This window comes from Indicator indicator, chromosome 10, assembly GCF_027791375.1.
Source record: "Indicator indicator isolate 239-I01 chromosome 10, UM_Iind_1.1, whole genome shotgun sequence".
Classification (NCBI taxonomy): Eukaryota; Metazoa; Chordata; class Aves; order Piciformes; family Indicatoridae; genus Indicator; species Indicator indicator.
Window position 1 is genome coordinate 18,125,020 of NC_072019.1, and position 18,215 is coordinate 18,143,234.

General features: G+C 46.7%; 1 protein-coding gene across 1 annotated transcript in view; it reads right to left on the reverse strand.

Moving 5' to 3' along the window:
* ACBD6 (acyl-CoA binding domain containing 6) overlaps nucleotides 1-18,215 on the reverse strand; it is a 94,688-nt gene that overhangs the window by 846 nt on the left and 75,627 nt on the right. The window contains exon 7 of the mRNA XM_054384392.1: nucleotides 3,974-4,004. Coding sequence (XP_054240367.1) covers nucleotides 3,974-4,004 — 31 coding nt within the window. The remainder of the gene's footprint in view (nucleotides 1-3,973; nucleotides 4,005-18,215) is intronic.

Consider the following 18,215-nt stretch of genomic DNA (forward strand, 5'->3'; position numbering starts at 1 on the left):
ACCACGATTATTTCTAAGTAGCACCTCCACCAGCAACTTTCTTCAACCCTGATTTACTCTGCCAGGATAGAATCAAATTTGACCTGAGCTTTTCTTCCCAGTCCCAAGGATGTAACAGCAAGGCAGCTTACAGCTCCCTCTCCAGCCTTGCCAAAGGATGTTAAAACCAAGGAACCAAGGAAAACAGGGAAACTCTTAACACAGAAGAGCTGGGTTTGTCCCTGTCCCTGAATTTTCCCTTAAGCCCAATGCAAAGCAGATCCTAGAGGAGGCAAAACCTGCCTCACCCCACATTTGCCTTATGAGACCATGAAGCCAGAACCTTCCTCTTGCATTGGTAGCTACTGGGTTTAATTCTATTTCAGGCACTTTTACAACACAACCAACTCATTCTTTTTTTTTTTTTTTTTTTTTTTTTTCTGTTAAATGTAGTAATTAGTGTCTTTTGCATCACTGTGCAGTTTTGTACTGACCTGAAGGGAGAAGCAGCAATGGTTAATTAAAATAAATTTCATATGTGATTGGAGCTTACACTGAGAAAGAAGAAAAAAGAGGTGGGAAATGGGGAAAGGATTGGTTGGTGTGGAAGGAATTGGGAGTGTGGGTGAGGGCTGGGGGACATGTCCTGTGCAGACTTCCAGGGGTGCCAAGCTGGCAGCTCCTTGTGGCAGCACAGGGAAAGGTGGCTTCCTTTTGTCTGATGCTGCTGGTGAGCACAGCCAGTGTCCCCAAGCAGGATGGGGACATCCCTGGGGACAAGGAGAGCAGCTGGATTTATCACACCCTGGGACCCTCGATTTGTCAAGGGCCGGAGCGGCAGCCCTGACAGTGGCACGGGTGAAGATGAATTTCCATCCAGTGCCGTTTGCCTTCTGACTCCATTAATCCTCAGGGTTCAGATGATGAATTTTTTTTTTTTATTATTTTCCCTCCAGCGTCCCCTCCCACAGCACAGAAAGAGCTGAACAGATGGTGCTTTGCAGGAAAGCCAGAGCGCCCATGAGGATACAGAGGCCTGCCCACTCCTCAGCCACGTGGCCACCAGTGCTCGCAGAAGCCTTGATTTCCTCTGGGAGAGGCAGCAACAATGATTTTAGTATTCCCAGTGGGCGGGTGGATGGGTGAGTGGATGGATGGATGGATAGATGGATGGAGAGGAGCAGAAGACTAACAGGCTGTTCAGCAGGGAGACTGTGCTCATCCCCATCCGACAGCACCAATGGCTGCCTGCAGCCCAGAGGAGAGCAGGTCCGGCGGTGGGTCCCACCGGTGCGCCGGTGCCTTTGGACCGTGCTGCCAGCTGGCCTCCACTTAACCTCCGATTAAACCCGGGGTCGGCGCCGATCGGAAGGAGGCAGGATTTATAACCCACAGCAGGATGCAGTTTGACACTGGCTGTAATCAGGAGAGCTGTCACCACAAGGACAGCTGTCAGGCCACGCTGCCTCGTAAAAAGGGATGGAGACACCCTAAAAGCAGTGGCTGCCTTGCCAGCCTCACTCATGGGATTAACCCTTCCTTGAACAACCTCGAACAGCAGGCAAGGTACTTTTGTGCCTTATGGAGCCACTGCTGTGCTCCACACCACCAGAGACAGTTGCCATACTTGCGCCTCTCTGCTGCAATTAACAGCTTGGTTATAAAGTGCTTACTGAGATGGTATCAGGAGATTCTCAGTCAGTTCCAGTTGCAGGCCAACAGCCACTGGAATTAAAACCACTCACTCGTTTAATGAGCTCTTTCCAAGATTGGGGCGATTTATGGCCACATCAGCTACGTAAGGGAATGAGGACAGCCTGGGTGCAGTGATGGTCAGGCAGGGACAGTGGGGCACCCACAGGCACACCAGATCTGTGTGCCAGTGACTCAAGTGAGCCTTCCCCAGAGATGACATGGGATAATACTCAAGGAGAAGAAAAAATGCTAACACTTAAAACATTTGGTGGGAAAAAAAATGGTAAACTGTCTAGTGAAAGACCTAAGCTGGCAGGGTGATGATAGTTAAAGGTTATATTTATTTATTTGCTTGTGTTAAACCACCTGCTTCAGCCACCAGCCAGAGGGATCCACCTGCCCATAACTTACACTGCAGCAATGCACTCACCCCCTGCTTTCACATACTGGACTTGGTTGAAGCAGGCGCTCTTGAATAACTTACACGTGTGCTAGGCTTCTGCACAGCCTAGCCTGCACACCCCTTGGAAGGCAGATGTCAGTGCCAGAGTGAGGAGCAAAGGGAAAGCATCTGCCCAGGAGAGAGGAAGCCCAAAATGTGGACTGAACTGGGCAGAGAGAGGCTTGCTGTGGTTCTGCAGCACTAAGCGACAGATTTGCTACTTCAGTCAGAAGGACGAGAGTTTGAAAAAGAAAGTGTCCTACATGGGGAGAAATCCTACGTTATTGTAATTACAGTCTTGGTTCAGGGGCTGTGGATTCTGGCAGTTTAGATCCAGATCCAAGCTCTGTGCCTTGGACTGATGGTCTGCAAAGCAATTTTGCCATCCTGCTAATGTCCTTGTGGAGAGATCAGAAAGAGAGAAAAAAGAGACAAACACTTCAGAATGACAAGCATGCTCTTAATTACATGGTGACAGGCATCGAGAGAGTATAAAATAGGAACTGGTGTGTCTCAGTTTTGGAGAAAATGGTGATACAGATTAAATTGATGCTTTCTTCCTATTCCCTGCACACCAGCTCTGCATGTGTCACTTCAGTCTCTACTTTTCTCATTTGGAGACAGAACAATCTTTCAATTAAAAGGGTTGCTACAAAATCTTATCTCTAATTAGCATGTGATTGTAAGAGGGACTGCTTTGCTGGTTTTGATACCAGAGAAGCTGTTGCTCTCTCAGTTGTGATCCAGCAAGTTTGTCTCCAGGACACATAGAGGTGAAGGCCATCTTGCTTGCCCCCTTCCTCTCACCCTGTGTAACCTGTTAGAGACACTATAGACCCTTCTCTCAACCGTAACATCCCCTAATCAGAGCCACTCCTGGGTTTAGAGGTTGTACAAACCACGTCCTGGAGGCATGTAGGTGCACAGGACAAACTCTGCAAGACTTGGAGATGTCAGCTGAAGAAAAACAACATGAGCTGGCAATGGTCGCTTGCAGCCCCGAAGGCAGCCCAGCGTTGGGCTGCATCAAAAGAAGCGTGACCAGCAGGATGAGGAAGGTGATTCAGCCTCTCTACTGGAGTACTGTGTCCAGTTCTGGTGCTCTCAGCATAAGAAGGACATCAGACTGCTGGAGTGGGTCCAGAGGAGGACAGGAAGATGATCAGAGAGCTGGAAAACCTCCCCTGTGAGGACAGGCTCACAGAGTTGGGTCTGTTCAGCCTGGAGAAAAGAAGGCTCCGGAGAGACCTTATAGGAGCAAAGGAGGAATAGAAGAAAGCTGGGAAGGGACTTTTTGCAAGGGCTTGTTGTGATGAGAGGAGAAGGAATGAAACTGGAGGAAGGGAAATTTAGACTGGATATTAGAAAGAAATACTTTACAGTGAGGGTGCTGAGATACTGAAACAGCTTTCCCAGGGAGGTTGTGGATGCCCCCTCCCTGGAAGTGTTCAAGGCCAGGCTGGATGAGGCCTTTAGCAGCCTGGGCTAGTGGAAGGTGTCCCTACCCATGGCACAGGGGTGTTGGATGTAGATGACCTTTAAGGTCCCTTCCAACCCAAACCATTCTGTGAATCTATTGATCTATGAAACATGCTTCACTAATTGGGGAAAAAGGACAGCTTTAGGGTAATATTTGCAGAGGAGAATGAAAAGAAGACAGAAATATTCCTCTGTGCTTGTCCTCAGGGCTCCTATTCATACCATGCTGGGATCTGCTGGTGGAGGTCGCTGCTGATTAATCAAATCCAGCTTCCCTGCTCATATTTCTGCTGAAATTTGCTTTCTGTATGTAGCCCATTTATCCATCTGCAAATCCATCCTGTTAAGAGGGAACAACCAAGCTGAAAGGCAGCTTACCGTAATGGAGTGCGGTCTGGCCTTCCCCATCCTGAAAAACAGAGAGAGGGAGTTGATTTTAAAGGTACAGGTAACATCATGGGGATGCAAGCAAAGCCCAGTTTTACATAAATAAGCTGAATCACAGCAGTATTTTAATTGACAAGATAAACAGCCCAGGACACCCAGCTACCTGGCAGTTAGGCTTTGAATCATCCTCCACCATCAATCTATATTGATGGATAATCAATATCTATCCACCCATAAGAGTGCATGGATCACGTCATGGCATGAGTATAATTCAGTTGATACTGTTATCACTTCCAGCCCATAAAAATGAAGGATTTCAATCCTATGGCCTTACTTTGGGACCCTTGCTAATTATGATGCTTCAGTCCAAGATGCTTCTGGGCAAGCCTGGCCTTGGCCAGTTACTCAAGAGAAGGGTAAAGCACTGGGATGCTGGCACTGCTCAGCACATTGCACTCTTCACAACAAGCAAGCACGTGGGGAAAATACTTTTCTTCCACTTAAATAAATCTTAGGTCCCTGCTCTTCAGAATGCAGGTTTGACTAAAGATTGACACAAAGCCCACATGAGAATTGGGGCTGTTCGGCTTGAAGAAGAGAAGACTCTGGGGGGACCTTATAGCTACATTTCAATATCTGAAGGGAACCCACAGAAAGGCTGGGGAGGGACTGCTTAGAAGGGCTTGTAGTGACAGGATGAGGAGCAATGGTTTGAAAGTGGAGAAGAGTAGATTTAGGTTGGACATCAGGAGGAAGTTCTTTACAATGAGAGTGCTGAAATACTGGAACAGGTTGCCCGGGGATGTGGTTGAGGCCCCATCCCTGGAGACATTCAAGATCAGACATGATGTGGCTCTGGGCAGCCTGCTCTAATTGGAAGTGTCCCTGCTGACTGCAGGGGGTTGGACATGATGACCTCTGAGGGTCCCTTCCAATCCAATGCATTCTGTGAGTAAGTTCTGTTGGGCTGCTGGTGTTCTTGCTGTGTGAGGATGAAGAAAGGGATACACAACACTAAGGAATGAGAGCTGGTTGACAAACTCATCTCTATGACACAGCTGCAGCACAAGCACAAAGCAAACCACAGGATCTGAAGATGCTGGCACACAGCTCCCTCTTCAAACTAACACATACACTACTGCACCAGCTGCAATGGTTTGGGAAGTGTATCCCCTTCCCAGACCCCACAAGCTTGGGCAGGGCTTTGTGGGTGAGCAGTTGGTGCCCACAGGGCACAGCCAGCAGTGCAAACCCAGGCACTGCACTGTGCCACACTGGAACAGGTGAAATACCATAAGGAAAGAATTACTGGCCCCTTTGCTTTCACTACCCCACCAGGATTAGCCTCTAATTCAGTTCTTTGCCTCCCTAATTTATTTGCATCTGTTTATGGAGACTTAAGTTTGTAATTACCATCATCTTTAGGATTAAGGTGCAAATTCTACAGCCTGCTGTGGATTCTGGAGGGGAATGGGAAACCAAGAACAGGAAAACAGGTAGAAAAACTATCTGTAGCTGTTTGGAGACCTCTGGTTTCCCAGACTACTATGTTGGTACTAATCCTGTTCCATTCAGGAACTAGGATGGACTTGTGTTTCAGGGTGGGAAGTGCCATGCTTTACTCTGGGACACCACACTAACACCACAGCAAAAGAAATGCCAATGTAACAGGCATCTGCTGCCTAAACACCCATTTCATGTCTTCTTCAAACAAAAGGTGAGGGTGAGATTTTTCCCTCCATGCACTGCTGCTGTGCCCCATTCACGGCCCTCAGTATGGAGGTGCCTCATTTCATGACCCTATTTCTGCTCAAACCGTGGGGAAGTTAATGCAAAAGGATGTCATTAGAAGATACCACAAACCACACAACTGAAGGCATCAAGGGCAGCATGCATTGATTATTCCACACTAATAAGGTAACCGATGTGAGACCGATCCCTGGAGTGGTCCTTTAAGCACAGTTCTGCTCAGAGGAGTGACAGGGCTGGCACTGACTTCAGCAGAAGAGCAGGGCTGGGGAAGAAGAGGAGGAAGCACTAGGAATGAGTTATTGGAAAGGCAGGCTTTCAAATGTGCAGGCTGTGTGTGTGTTGGGGGATGGGAAGCCTGCTCCCCGCCACACTGTCACCTTCAAAACTGTACCTGACAAAACCCGCAGGTGGATGGGACTAAGGACGTGCGGCAAAATCCCTCTCCATGGGAATGCTTTGCTGCAAAACTCCTTCTAAAGTACACCTGCTCCAGGAATGCCACAGCCAGTTGTCCCTCTTCCAAAGGCACTGCAGCTTTGGCAGCAGCCTTTGGGCTAACAAAGGTTTTAATTTCTCTTAGATGTACATTCTGGCATTTATTGGGCTAAAGAGAGAGTGCAAGTCCAGGCATATGAAACGTGTGTCTTTAATCCCAGCGTGGTTTTTAAAAAGAACTATTAATCCAATGTTATGCAAACACTGTGTACACTTTATTTATGCTGTGGATAGGTTTTTTTTTCCCCTTTGAGCCAGGCCAAATGCTATTTGTTACACTTCTCCAATGCTATGCTATTCGCTTGTATTTTCTCTGTGACAAATTTTAATCCAGGTAAATGGAAAAAGCTCAAGTGTGGTCACTCCCTAAGGGCCTTGAAATGTCCTCAGGAGGCTGCTGATCTCAATCCCTCTGATTTGGCTTTTTGGAGCACTGTGGCTAATCAGAACCCAATGTGCCTGGCTGCTCTGCACACAGTGCTTGGCTCCAGGTACAGCAATGTTGAGGCTTCAGTGTAAAATGGTCACACTTGGAAACAAACCAAGACTGGGCCGTGAAAGTGAGGATTACAGCTCCCTTTGTAGAAATGATGTGAGATGAGTATTGCCTGCCAGGTGCTGGAAATGTTTGCTTTGCAACAAAACAAGATGCATAGAAGTGGTTTTAAGATGAACTGTAGCTGGCTTTGCTGCAAGGGGTACTTCCTGACGTGCGACAAAAAGCAGCAGCTTCTGGAGCATCCTAGGCAAGGAGTTTGCCATGATTGTTTACTTCTTCTCTCTCCAATTTATCTTTCAGATTACAGAAATGTAAATCATACAGAGCTGTGAGTACAAGACCCAGAGTCTATTGATACACATAAAAAAATAGTAATTTCATAACTCTGTAACATAAAACCCCTGAGTGCTGTCACCAGTTATTTCCAAACTATGGAAAGTTAGGTAATCATGGTGCCTAACCATCTGTGCTAAGGCAGGTTAGAAGAAATTAGAGACTTTTTGCCCCCAGTATGAGTTTCTGCAGTGTGAGAGGAGCAGAAAGAGAAGATACTGAGTAGTGGAACTGGTGTCAGGGAGTGCAAGAGAAGAGATGGACAGCTCTGGGTCCAATACTGAGCTCTGCTCAATGCCAGGATGACTCTGAGAAATGCCCTTTCAGCAGCTGGAATAATGTCAATGTGACAGGTTAAAGGAGGCAACCAGAGCTCTGATTCAGTGAACTTCAGCATGGAAGAGGGAAAAGGCCAAGCTCAAAGCAATGATACATGTTTCTGTACAGATTTGCTTCCAGGGCACTGGCAAGTATCTGCCTATAGAAAGGAGGAGCTTGTGGACATGGCAGAACCCACACAGGCAGACACAAGATGGCCAGAAACAAAGGAAAGACCATCACACACACAAATGCAGGAGCACTTGATGACACACACACACAAGTTACTGACCAACAACGGAGAGATTCCAAGCTTTCCTCCACCCTTGGTGCCTTTTACAGCCTTCTGGCACACCTGGCCACGGCAGGATGACAGCCAAGCTGCATGGCCTTCAAGGGAGAGGAGAGTGTCCCCAAAGACCTCAAAAATAAAACCAAATGCCCACATCTACCAAACCCATCAAAATAAAGATGCTATAAAATCACTGGAACCTTCTACATCCACAGTCTGCGACAGATGTCACTCAATGAAAATCCAACTACCAGTGGGTAACTTATTGGATAACAGGATTTTGTTCTGCTCCTGAGAAATTTAAGCAAGAGAAATGAGAGAAGATGGACCGAGCGCAGATGGACCAACTGTCTTATCCTTTAAGTGGTACTATGGCTGCTGCACGTCAATTTTGTCTCATAAGTGATAGGATTATATTGGTGTTGCCATCCCATGTTCATTCCTCGGGAACTTCTGTACCCTGCTTAACCTTACACAAGGTTTCTGGACTGAGGGGCAGACATGGAAAGACCTTGGCTGAGCCTTGCTGAGAGGCTGCACTTGTTATAAAATTAAAGTCCCACTGCCCCGTTGTGGCAAGCAGACCTTGATGTGCCAATGTTTGGCTGTGCTGGTTTCATGGAACAGTTTTAAAAACAGTGTTATATCAATGTTAATTTGCTTCACTTGCTCTCCAAGCTGTGTGCAAGAACCTCTTAAGCGAGAGGGTGGCCCTAAGGGAGATGCTGTTTCTTCTTCTATCTCACGTTTTATTTAGCAGAAGAACAGAAAGAGTTAAAAACAAACCGAGATGGTTGCCAGGGTAAACTTTGGTTCACCTAGACCCTGTATCAGTGGTGATGCTGGGATTGGACAGCCTTCCATATCTGTTGCAAGGGTCTGCAAAGGACCCTGGCACCTGCTCGAGTGCTGATCTACACTGAGACCTTATCCCTGTGCCTTCAATCACATCTCCATGAGCAGACATCACAAACATGAAAAGCACAGCAGAAAATATACCCCTTCACCTCTCCCTCCTGAGGGCAGCACGGCACCCTTCATTTCAAGGTATTCTTTCCCTCGCATCTCCTCTTCTTTCTGCTCATTTGTGGCACCTTTTAAGGTGCACCCTCGTTCCCATTGACAGACTCCAAATGTTGGCAGGGATCACAGGAGATAAGACCGATGAGGTGATAAGAATGTTTAACAGCACTGGGTCCTGGGCAGCACTATGGGCCAGAGGGAAGATAAATATTTACACTACATCTTTAGAAGGTGAGTGAATAAAAAGGGCTGGAATAATACAGCTTCTTGAAGAAGCACTGAACTTAGGAGCTGTGAATATAAATCTCTGCAGGCTCATGACACACACTCACTCAAGCCAGGGAGATGAAAAATAGCAAGAAAATACTTCCCTCCACTTTTAAAAAGGGTTTTATTTCTCATTTATTTCCACTTTAGACTTCAGCTTCCAAAGAATTTACTTTAACCTCAGCATCTTCTTTCTTTCTTTCTGAAGTTTTATCCTCAAGATGACTGAGGGTGAGGCTACAGCTAAATGCGTATCAGAATTTACATGCTAATACCCACCAGTATGTAAAACCAGGCAATGTGGGCTAATTTAACCAGTTCAAACTCCACCAGGCAGTTGAGCAGAGAGCCCCAACACAGCCTTGATGTTCATTTACGTGCTGCTTTTGCACACAGCAGCCCGGGTTTGGACGTATACATTAATACATGTGAAATGAATCCTTGTCCAGTAGAAGCATACAGCTGAGTAGGTTGCTCTGTGTGCAAATGAGGGCACAGGAAAGCAATGGTTAAGTCTGAAGTTTGATCCTGTCCTTTTATAAGCCCTGCCCTAGACCAGTGTGGACTCACAGGCACCTAGACTTTTTAGTTGCTGCCTGAGCCTTAAAGCAATACCAGAGGCAGTGCAATTTGAGAATCAAGACCATCTAACGGCTTTGCGCCACAATATCTAGAGACCCAAACAGCTCCAACCCTAGGGAGATGAAGCAGACTTTAATTAGTATTCTCCTCGTTTTTCAGATTGGGTGGCTTATATGAGGGTAACTGGTTAGCTGGTGCTTGTGAAGTGCTTGTGAGAGTATGGTTGTTAATGTTACGTGTAGGCTGTTGTGGCACATCACCAAGAGCATCCTTGGTTCCAGCTCAAATGCAGCTCAGGCACTTTTCAAGGCACAGCACCATGGGAGAAAGTATACAAAGCATCCTCCAGCAGATATGAAAACAAGATCCATGCACTGGTCACAAGCAGTTGTGATCTGGGGATTGCAAGCAGCCCAGGCTGACAAGTGTAGGGCTTGAATATCCTGCAGGTTTGGCTTGTCAATAAACTCTTCCATCCCCCAGGCAAGTGGGTTGGCTTGGCAAGGACCCTTCTTCTACTGAGCTGTCCCTCTCCTACAGCTCTCTCCTCTGCCCCCTTCCTTCCATTCAGCCCTTTTCCTGCATTGTGCTGGGCAGATTTCTGTAATGATGGAAGGTGCTAGACAGATCTTTATCCTCACCTCCTGGGCCCTTCTCCAGAGCCTACCGCCAAGCTATCATTTGGCCCATCTTCTAAGTGCCTCAAAGATAAATTAGATCTGCATAGAGAAGCAATTATTACATTTCTAATGGCACAGACCCTTACAGCACACTCTGCTACTGAAAGGCAAAGAAAATTGCATTAGCTTTTGTTTGATTCAAAATTATGATCAAGGGAAGAGGAATGTTGAAGCCCTTTAAAGCCAAGCCTTCAAGCCAGGGATCCTTCTGTCTGGGGACTTCCCTATTGATATTCGCTGCCTGAGCTCATAGCCATGGTTCACTTAGGTGCACTAATTTTCAAGAGCCCTCCACTTGCAAAGCTCCTATTAAAACCAGGTTGAAGAAAGCTTGGAGAGAATACGATGACCAGGAACTGCCAGTTGCTCCCTCCTGCAGCCTGCATCTGCTAATGCACCCAAATGCCACCGGCCCGAGGAGTTCAGCACGCCAGGGTTACGCTAATCCCTCATCGCCCTAGTTTCTAACTGGTGCTGCACCTAAATTTCCAAGTGCAATTTCAATGGGATTTATCACATCCTACTATCATCAGCATGTAGTGCTGCTGGCACGGATACAGACTCCCAATATCCCACCACTGTCTGTAATTGCAGAACAAACTGATTGCTGAACCTACAGAGCGGCTCATGCAGCAACCCCAAAACTCTCAGGGTTGTTTTCCTGTCAAGTATTTTCACTCCAGTTTGCAGCTGGCACCCTAAGCACAGCTGTGGGTTTGCACATAACATATTTATAGGTTGCTCAAAGGAGTATTTGCTACTGCTTTGTTACTTCCAGCATCAGGCAACTCTCTGGTCATCAAACAAGTGTGTTGGTGTGATAGAAAAGCTGCTGTGAAGCTCTGGGCTTCCTCAGCCCAGGGATCAAATGTGTGTTTAGAAAGAGCTGGTGTCTAGAGCTGTAACAAGTGTCACAGAGCCGCAGCTGAGCCAGCCTCCACGCCAAAGTCATCCCAGGCTGCAAACAGGACAATATTCCTCAGAGTAAGCTGCTAAAATCTCTTCTTAGGGTTCTTCCCTGCCCCCTCCCCATGTAAAAGTTAGTAGCTCCTGTACTGCTTTATCACTTTAGCATGGCTGAGGCAGATACCTGGTTATTTAAGGGACAGGATAAATGGGCTGAGACAGCTTTCCCATCCCCAATTCACTAGGGAACGCTTGGAAATTCCACCTGACACGGGGACTGCACTGTGCTCTTAAACAATCTCCCGTCTGATCCGATTGTTCCCCAGTGGGGAGGCAGCCTGCAGCTCGCTCAAGAGTCATTGATTGGATTAACAGCCTAATTCCCAACAGATGAATAGAATACTGATGTCTTGTCAGCCCACATCATAGAAGGAAAACACAATCTGCTTCTACAGCCCCGAAATTTAACCCTTTGTTTCCCTGCTCCCCCTCCCTGGGACATGGGGCTGAATGTAGGGGTCTGGCACTTCCAGCTCGAGATCCTGCCCATTTGACAAGAAGAGAAATATTAATCATCTAGACGCCATGGGATCACATGTTGTCTTCTGTAAGGTTGGTTTTGTAAGAAGCCCTCTTTTCAACCTTTCTAGACAGAAGAGATTTATACCAGAGACCTTAATTATTCCCCCCCCCCCTTTTCCTATTTTACCTCCTGCCTTTAAAGGAAATACTGTAGGCTTCACAATAAGCAGTTGAAAATTCATTAGCTTGACATTATTTATTCTGAAATACAGAGATGTTGAATGTTTTCTGAGTTATCACTTGATTAGGAGGCCAGATCTGCCTGGAGAGGAGCATTCAGCATTGCCGTGATGCCCTCTCCCTCTGGCAGCTCTTGGCAAGCCACAGGGCAGGTGAGAGAAGCTGGGCACATCTCGGATAGCTCCCATTCTCCACCTCCTAATGGAGACACTAATGTTTTCTTACCTCATAGAAAGGCTGTGATAACAAATTAATTGCTACTGGTCAAATGTTCACTACTACAGAAGCAGGACTGTGTGCATATTAAAGAGATTCTCCAAGAGCCAAAACTTATTTATGGACTCCTTGGCACTGTCTGCATTTATTTTCTTGTTTGGGAGACAAGAATAAATAAAAAGCATCTGAATTTGAGAAATGTATTCAAAAGTACTTTTTTCCCCCTCAGATCATTTGGGTCTGTAATGCTGTGGGTTTTTTTTCCTTCTAACAGCCACCTTTTACATTTGCATTTACAAGGCAGGCATACAGACATTCATATATTGACATTTTTTCAGCAGTAATCCTAGAACACAGAGGAATAGAGCGGCAGTATTTGTGCCAGGATTGTAACCCATATTGAGAGGTGGCTTCTGGAGTATCTCTGATCCAACACTCTAATGGCAATGGCTTACCAACTCTAACGTTTCCCCACCTCTGCAACGTGTGTATCACCTGAGATAAGCCAGGTTGCTCTGTGATACAGAAAAAAGGCATTTCCACTTTCATTTGGATTTTACATCTCACATGCAGTGTGGAAGCATTCCCTCCATCACTCTTCAAGTCTAAAAAATTAGTTAGTCCAGCTCAAACCAACATGACAAAAATGAAAGAGATCATGAAAGGATGGAGGTGCACAGCCTTTCTTTGCTTTTCCCTTTTAACCTGTAACCTGTACCCTGTACCTGTTAGAAGTGACAGTTTTCCAGACTTCATCATTTCATGACATTAATACACATACAAAAGATTTGCTAAAAGACTGACTGAAAGAACAGGTCTTCCTTCTTCTGGCTATCAATCCAACCCTGCAGAGAGCCCTGTCTTCAGAGAGAAGCAGGGTGCTTCATGCTCACAACACAGGCAGTGGGGAGGCAACAGCCCACATTAATGCCAGAGCTGCCTTAACTGAAACAATTAGCGAGAGAAGCTGCATTGACTCAAACAATTCAATTAATGTCCTGTTAGTGTTTTAAACTCACTCCAATTATTAGCTCCTTTTACAATTTGAAACCAGAATGTTTCACTTTCATCCCAGATGTGAATTTGTTCCAGAGTGGCAATAAATAAGTCAAATGACCCCTGGTCCAGCCCAGCCCCTGCGCTGTAATATGGCTGCACTGTATATTCATGAATCCAGGTTAAGGATGGGGACTGGGGCAGTTGTGCCCTGGAACTAGCAGACTGCAGGTTTTATAAATACATACAGAAATAATTAAAATCTAAGGGGTTTAGAAGGGTTAATCTCCTTTAAATAATCTCTGCCACAAAGCCTGTAAAGCCACTGCTGGCACGGTGCCCGCGTGGGACCGGCTGTCGGATATCAGGACAGCACGTGTGGGTGGGTGGGACAGGCAGATTAAGCGGCAGCGCTGCCACGGTGGCCTATCAGACACACTGCTCCCCTGCATATGGCTCCCTGGGTCACTGCTCAGGGGCTGGAGATTCTGTGGGCAGGATGGCACCCAGCACCAGCCAGCAAGTCTGCATGCCACTGGCTCCACCTGATTAAAGGGAGAGAAGGAAGCTTGATTAAGCTGCTAAATTTAGCAGGTTGGATGGGAGACAGCGGGAGCCAACAGCATTGTTGCCACTGCTTAGTTCACCTGAGCCCTTCCTGATTTCGAGGCAAACAGTGGCTTTTATTTATTTCAAGGGATTCAGGACTTTGCAAATAACCTCCTTTTCCTACACAGGCTTGAAGCCACAACCCTGGGTGGTCAAGGAGAAGTTTAATTGTCAGTTATAATGGACTCACAGCTGCCACTCCCCATTTCACGACGTCCTCTGCATATAAACTGTCATTTTAAAGACAACAACCGTGTGGCCACTAGACATAAATCCAAAAGAAACCAGAGAAACCACCCATGTGGGCTAAAACAGCACCTTGTCTGAACCCACAGTTTGGTTTCCCCTGATTTGGGCCAAGGCAGGGTCAGCTGAAATGCCCCAGAATCCTGTTGTTGTTCTCCCTGGCAGGAAGGTCACATATCGTGATGACTGCAATGGAAGTACAGCCACACTGCATGTGGTAATATGCCATAAGAGGGGTAGAGGTGATGCTAACAGCCCAGGGATCTTTTCCTCTTTTAAGGATGATAAAGACTCTGGAGACTCTGTTTTAGTCTCATAAACCTTCCTCAGCAAAATCAAAACTTTCCACCTTGAGATGGTCTGAACCATCCTCTGAACTCATTAAATGAGATCTGGATTTCACTAAGCCAAGTCTGGGATGCTGAGTGACCATGCCCCATGGTCCTCAGCTTGAAAGGCACTTCTTTTTTTGCTACTCCCTTATTAACCCCCACTTTCAGGGATGTTGCTCAGACATCTCAAAGGATTTCAGGACAGTGCTGTGTCCTGCAGCCTACAGCCAGCCTTTCCCTCCCAAGCATGCCTGTTTCTTAAGGACAAGGACTCTTCTTTGTGGCTAATCTGGAATTAGAGAGGACATTCTCACAGCTGTCTGCCAGAGGGAAGAAGGCAGCAGAGCCTGGATCCCCAAAGTGGACCACTGCCAGGGAGAAGCTGACTGCATGTGTTGACTTAAGAAGCTTCCACCTCATCACCTCCAGGGGTTGCTGTTTTTGTGATCACCAGCAGCCTTTTAGCAGCCTCTGTGAATTGTATTAGTGGCTGATTTAGCAGTTTTTTATTTTATAAGGCATGAGCCACCAAGTACAACTACACATCAAACTCTGAAAACTCCCTTCTCAGTCTATGATCATTGGGACTGTTTCCTGATGGAAGAAAGGAGAAATAAATAGAGAGGGAAAAGGTTTATTGGTACTGCTTATTCACAGACAGTCAGGTTTCCCAAAGGCTATTAAAAAAGTGCCGATACTAGAGAAAAAAAAAAAAAGGAAAAATGTCTGGAGAAAACTGTCTCAGGACATCAAACTGTATCAGTAACTGAGATTTCTCGATGGAGCCACAGTGCCATTAAAATGAAGCTGAACTAAGTACTTGCAGTTTGGTCTGTCATTACTTATTTAGTGAGATGCAGAATTGATCTGTGCTTTAAAGGGCTCTTTCAAAGTCTAGAGGCAGCACTTGCTCCCTCCTCATGCTGTATAATAGAGGTGTTCCTAATGAAATTCAGCAGGAGCTGGAGGCAACTGGGGAAAACCACAGACAACTTTCTAACAGACAGATTTATGTTCAGGGATGTCCTGCTTTTTGAATGAGTCATTTTGCACAGGGCAGGACTAACAGGTTTGCCATTCATGGATCGTACAAGCGTGGCAGAAGGTCAAGTTCCCCGGTGGTGCTCAGCCCTAGCTGAAGGCTGCCCTCACATCTGGGGCTGAGTCCATCCCATTTCCTACTAAAGCAGTCCAGGGAGCCTGCTGGGACATGGACATCTGTCCCCAGCACCCAGAACTGGGACCACTGGGGAAGGAGCAGATGGCAGGTTCTGGTGGAGGTGACCGACGTGGGGCAGGGCTGAATCAGTGACCTTGAGGTGAAAGGCTTCTTATCTCCCATTATCAATCCCCAAAGCCCCCTTCAAAGTTAAGTGTTGATACATTAATCTTCCTGACTGATGGAAACAAACTGCAAAGATAATGTTCCACAGGGGAATCTTTCTTTATTTTGAGCCAAAACTGTGCTTAAAAACACAAAGTTAAGGGCATGATTAGGTTTTGGTCTTTCATCAGAAACACTACAAGTTCCTGATATCCTTTTCTCTTCCAAGGAGCAAATTTAAAAAGCACATCATTACCCATTAGTCTCTGAGCACAGTCCCAGTGTGGATTGCTGCAGTAAATAATAAACTGGTGTTTGTGTTTCCTCCTGTGCATGTTGTCCTCCTAAACAGTTTAATGACAAAGGAGTATATTGAGGAGAGCTGCTGGAGTGCCTCGATGAAGCATGCTGTGTAGGATAAATACCTCCACATCAGGACACTTTTCAGAGCCATCAGGCAGAGGGGTCAGTCTGTTGTGGGTTTTTTTAAAACTGCACAAGCTAATGCTTTAAGAGTGTCTTGATGGAATCAGGGAAATTGGATTGTCCCCCCATTTGCTGGCCTAAAACAAGCCTTTTTTTATTTATCCCATTAGAGGAACACAAGAGAAACCTTTTAAATGTCACTAAAATTTTCCCTGCATTGCAAAACCCAGTCAAAAGAGGTTTAATTTTCCCTGAGACCTCTTAAGTAATGCAGTATGTCAAGGTTTAATACATTGTGTGCAAGGGATTGTCTATATTCTGTGCTGTTTCACCAGGGTGACTGCATAGGGCTGGTCCTGTTTGCCAGCACTGAGCTGCTCAACCAGCCCACACCACTTTAGATTGGTTCTGGTGAAACAAACAGGTTAGTGAGAGATGAGGCTTTCTCTGGATGAGGCCAGGATTCCCAAAAATTCAGCACTGCTGGTCACTTTCCACTAGGTTTTTCCAGTGAGCTGGGGCTCTGTGTTTTGTGAGGCCTTGTAATTTATAGGCTTTATTTAGTTATTAATAGGAGGACTAAAGAGACTTGGCAAGAGGCAATTCTGTACACAAGGCTCCAGATTCCCCTGGAGTATTTAATATGACAAACATAAGCTGCGTATCAGAGGTGGAACCCAGGTTTGAAACTGGGAAGTGCTAAACCACTCTGGCTAAAGACAGCAAACAGGGTCACATACCCTTGGGCTGGTGCCCACTCAACACTTCTTGTCTCTATGGCTGTGGGCATTAATGCCAAAACAGCTTCTTGTGGCTCCTCCACACCCATTCTGCTTATGTGACGGAAGCTATGGGTGATCTGTTCTCCCAGAGCAATCTCAGCAGTAACATTTCCTACTAAAATGTACCATTATTTTGGTCCTACAAAACAAGGGAGTTCTCTGTCCACATTGCAAAATTTTGCCAATTTGTCTTTTAGCAGACAATAAAGATGTCATACCACAGCAGACGAGCACCTGGGGTGCTAAGTCATTTTAGTCTGAGTGTATAATCCTTTCCAGCCCTGGTTTTGCAGGAAGGGGAGGAATTGTAAGGCAATAAGCAATCAAGATGGGGTATGTGAGCCCTCAGCCTCTTGCCTTCTGATCTATCCCTCCACACTAAGAGCTGAGAAAAGAGCAGAGAGAGGAAGAGCAAGGAGGAACCCAACCTCTCAACTAGGCACAATGAAATACAGCCTGGAGAGACTGAGATGCTGCCTCCTGATCTTCCCCGTAGAGCTGAATAATCTATTTTACAAAATGTCAAAATTCAGCACTGAAATTGGAAAAAAGGGGGAAAAGAAAAATAAAATCAGATCGCTTGGTTACTGGACCGAAGGCTGTGTTAAAAGGATCAGGGGGTGGTGGGCCGAGTAGTGGGGGAGGGAATGGGATAAAGGAGTGGGTCTAATCAAATCAGTTTAAAAAGCTGCAGCCTCTCCGAGTTAACCTTGCCAATCAGGGAGCCAGCGGGAGCATGTCTGCGCACATTAAAGCGGGAGCGTGTCCTTGAACTCACGGCGTGTTCCAGCCTCCCCCCGCAGCCTGAGGACCCAGCACCTTCGGCGTGCTCCAGCCTCCCCCCGCAGCCTGGGGACCCAGCACCTCCAGCCTCCCCCGCAGCCTAGGGACCCAGCCCCTTCGGTGTGCTCCAGCCTCCCCCCGCAGCCTGGGGACCCAGCCCCTTCGGTGTGCTCCAGCCTCCCCCTCCCGCAGCCCATGCAGCCTGGGGACCCAGCACCTTCGGTGTGCTCCAGCCTCCCCCTCCCGCAGCCCATGCAGCCTGGGGACCCAGCACCCTCGGCAGACAGCGGGAGCAAAGCCCAGGATTAGGCACCCTTCTCAGCCTCGCTCAAGTGGAAGTCAACCCGGCAAAGGCAGCCTGGATGCTTCTCTGTGATTAGAGGTGAGCTCATGGGATTAAGCCGGCAAGAGTTGGGAGAAATGTTAAAAAACAAACAAACAAAAAAGGAGACAAAAGGCCAAACCCTCCCTTTGACAAATGCTGTCCTATTGAGGCTGGCAGCTGTGAGATGCATTACTAACCTTTGCTAATGACTAAGGGCACGGAAGTCACTTTAAAATAAATATTCACTAGGAATTACACGGGTAATCTAAAGGGATTATCCTGCTG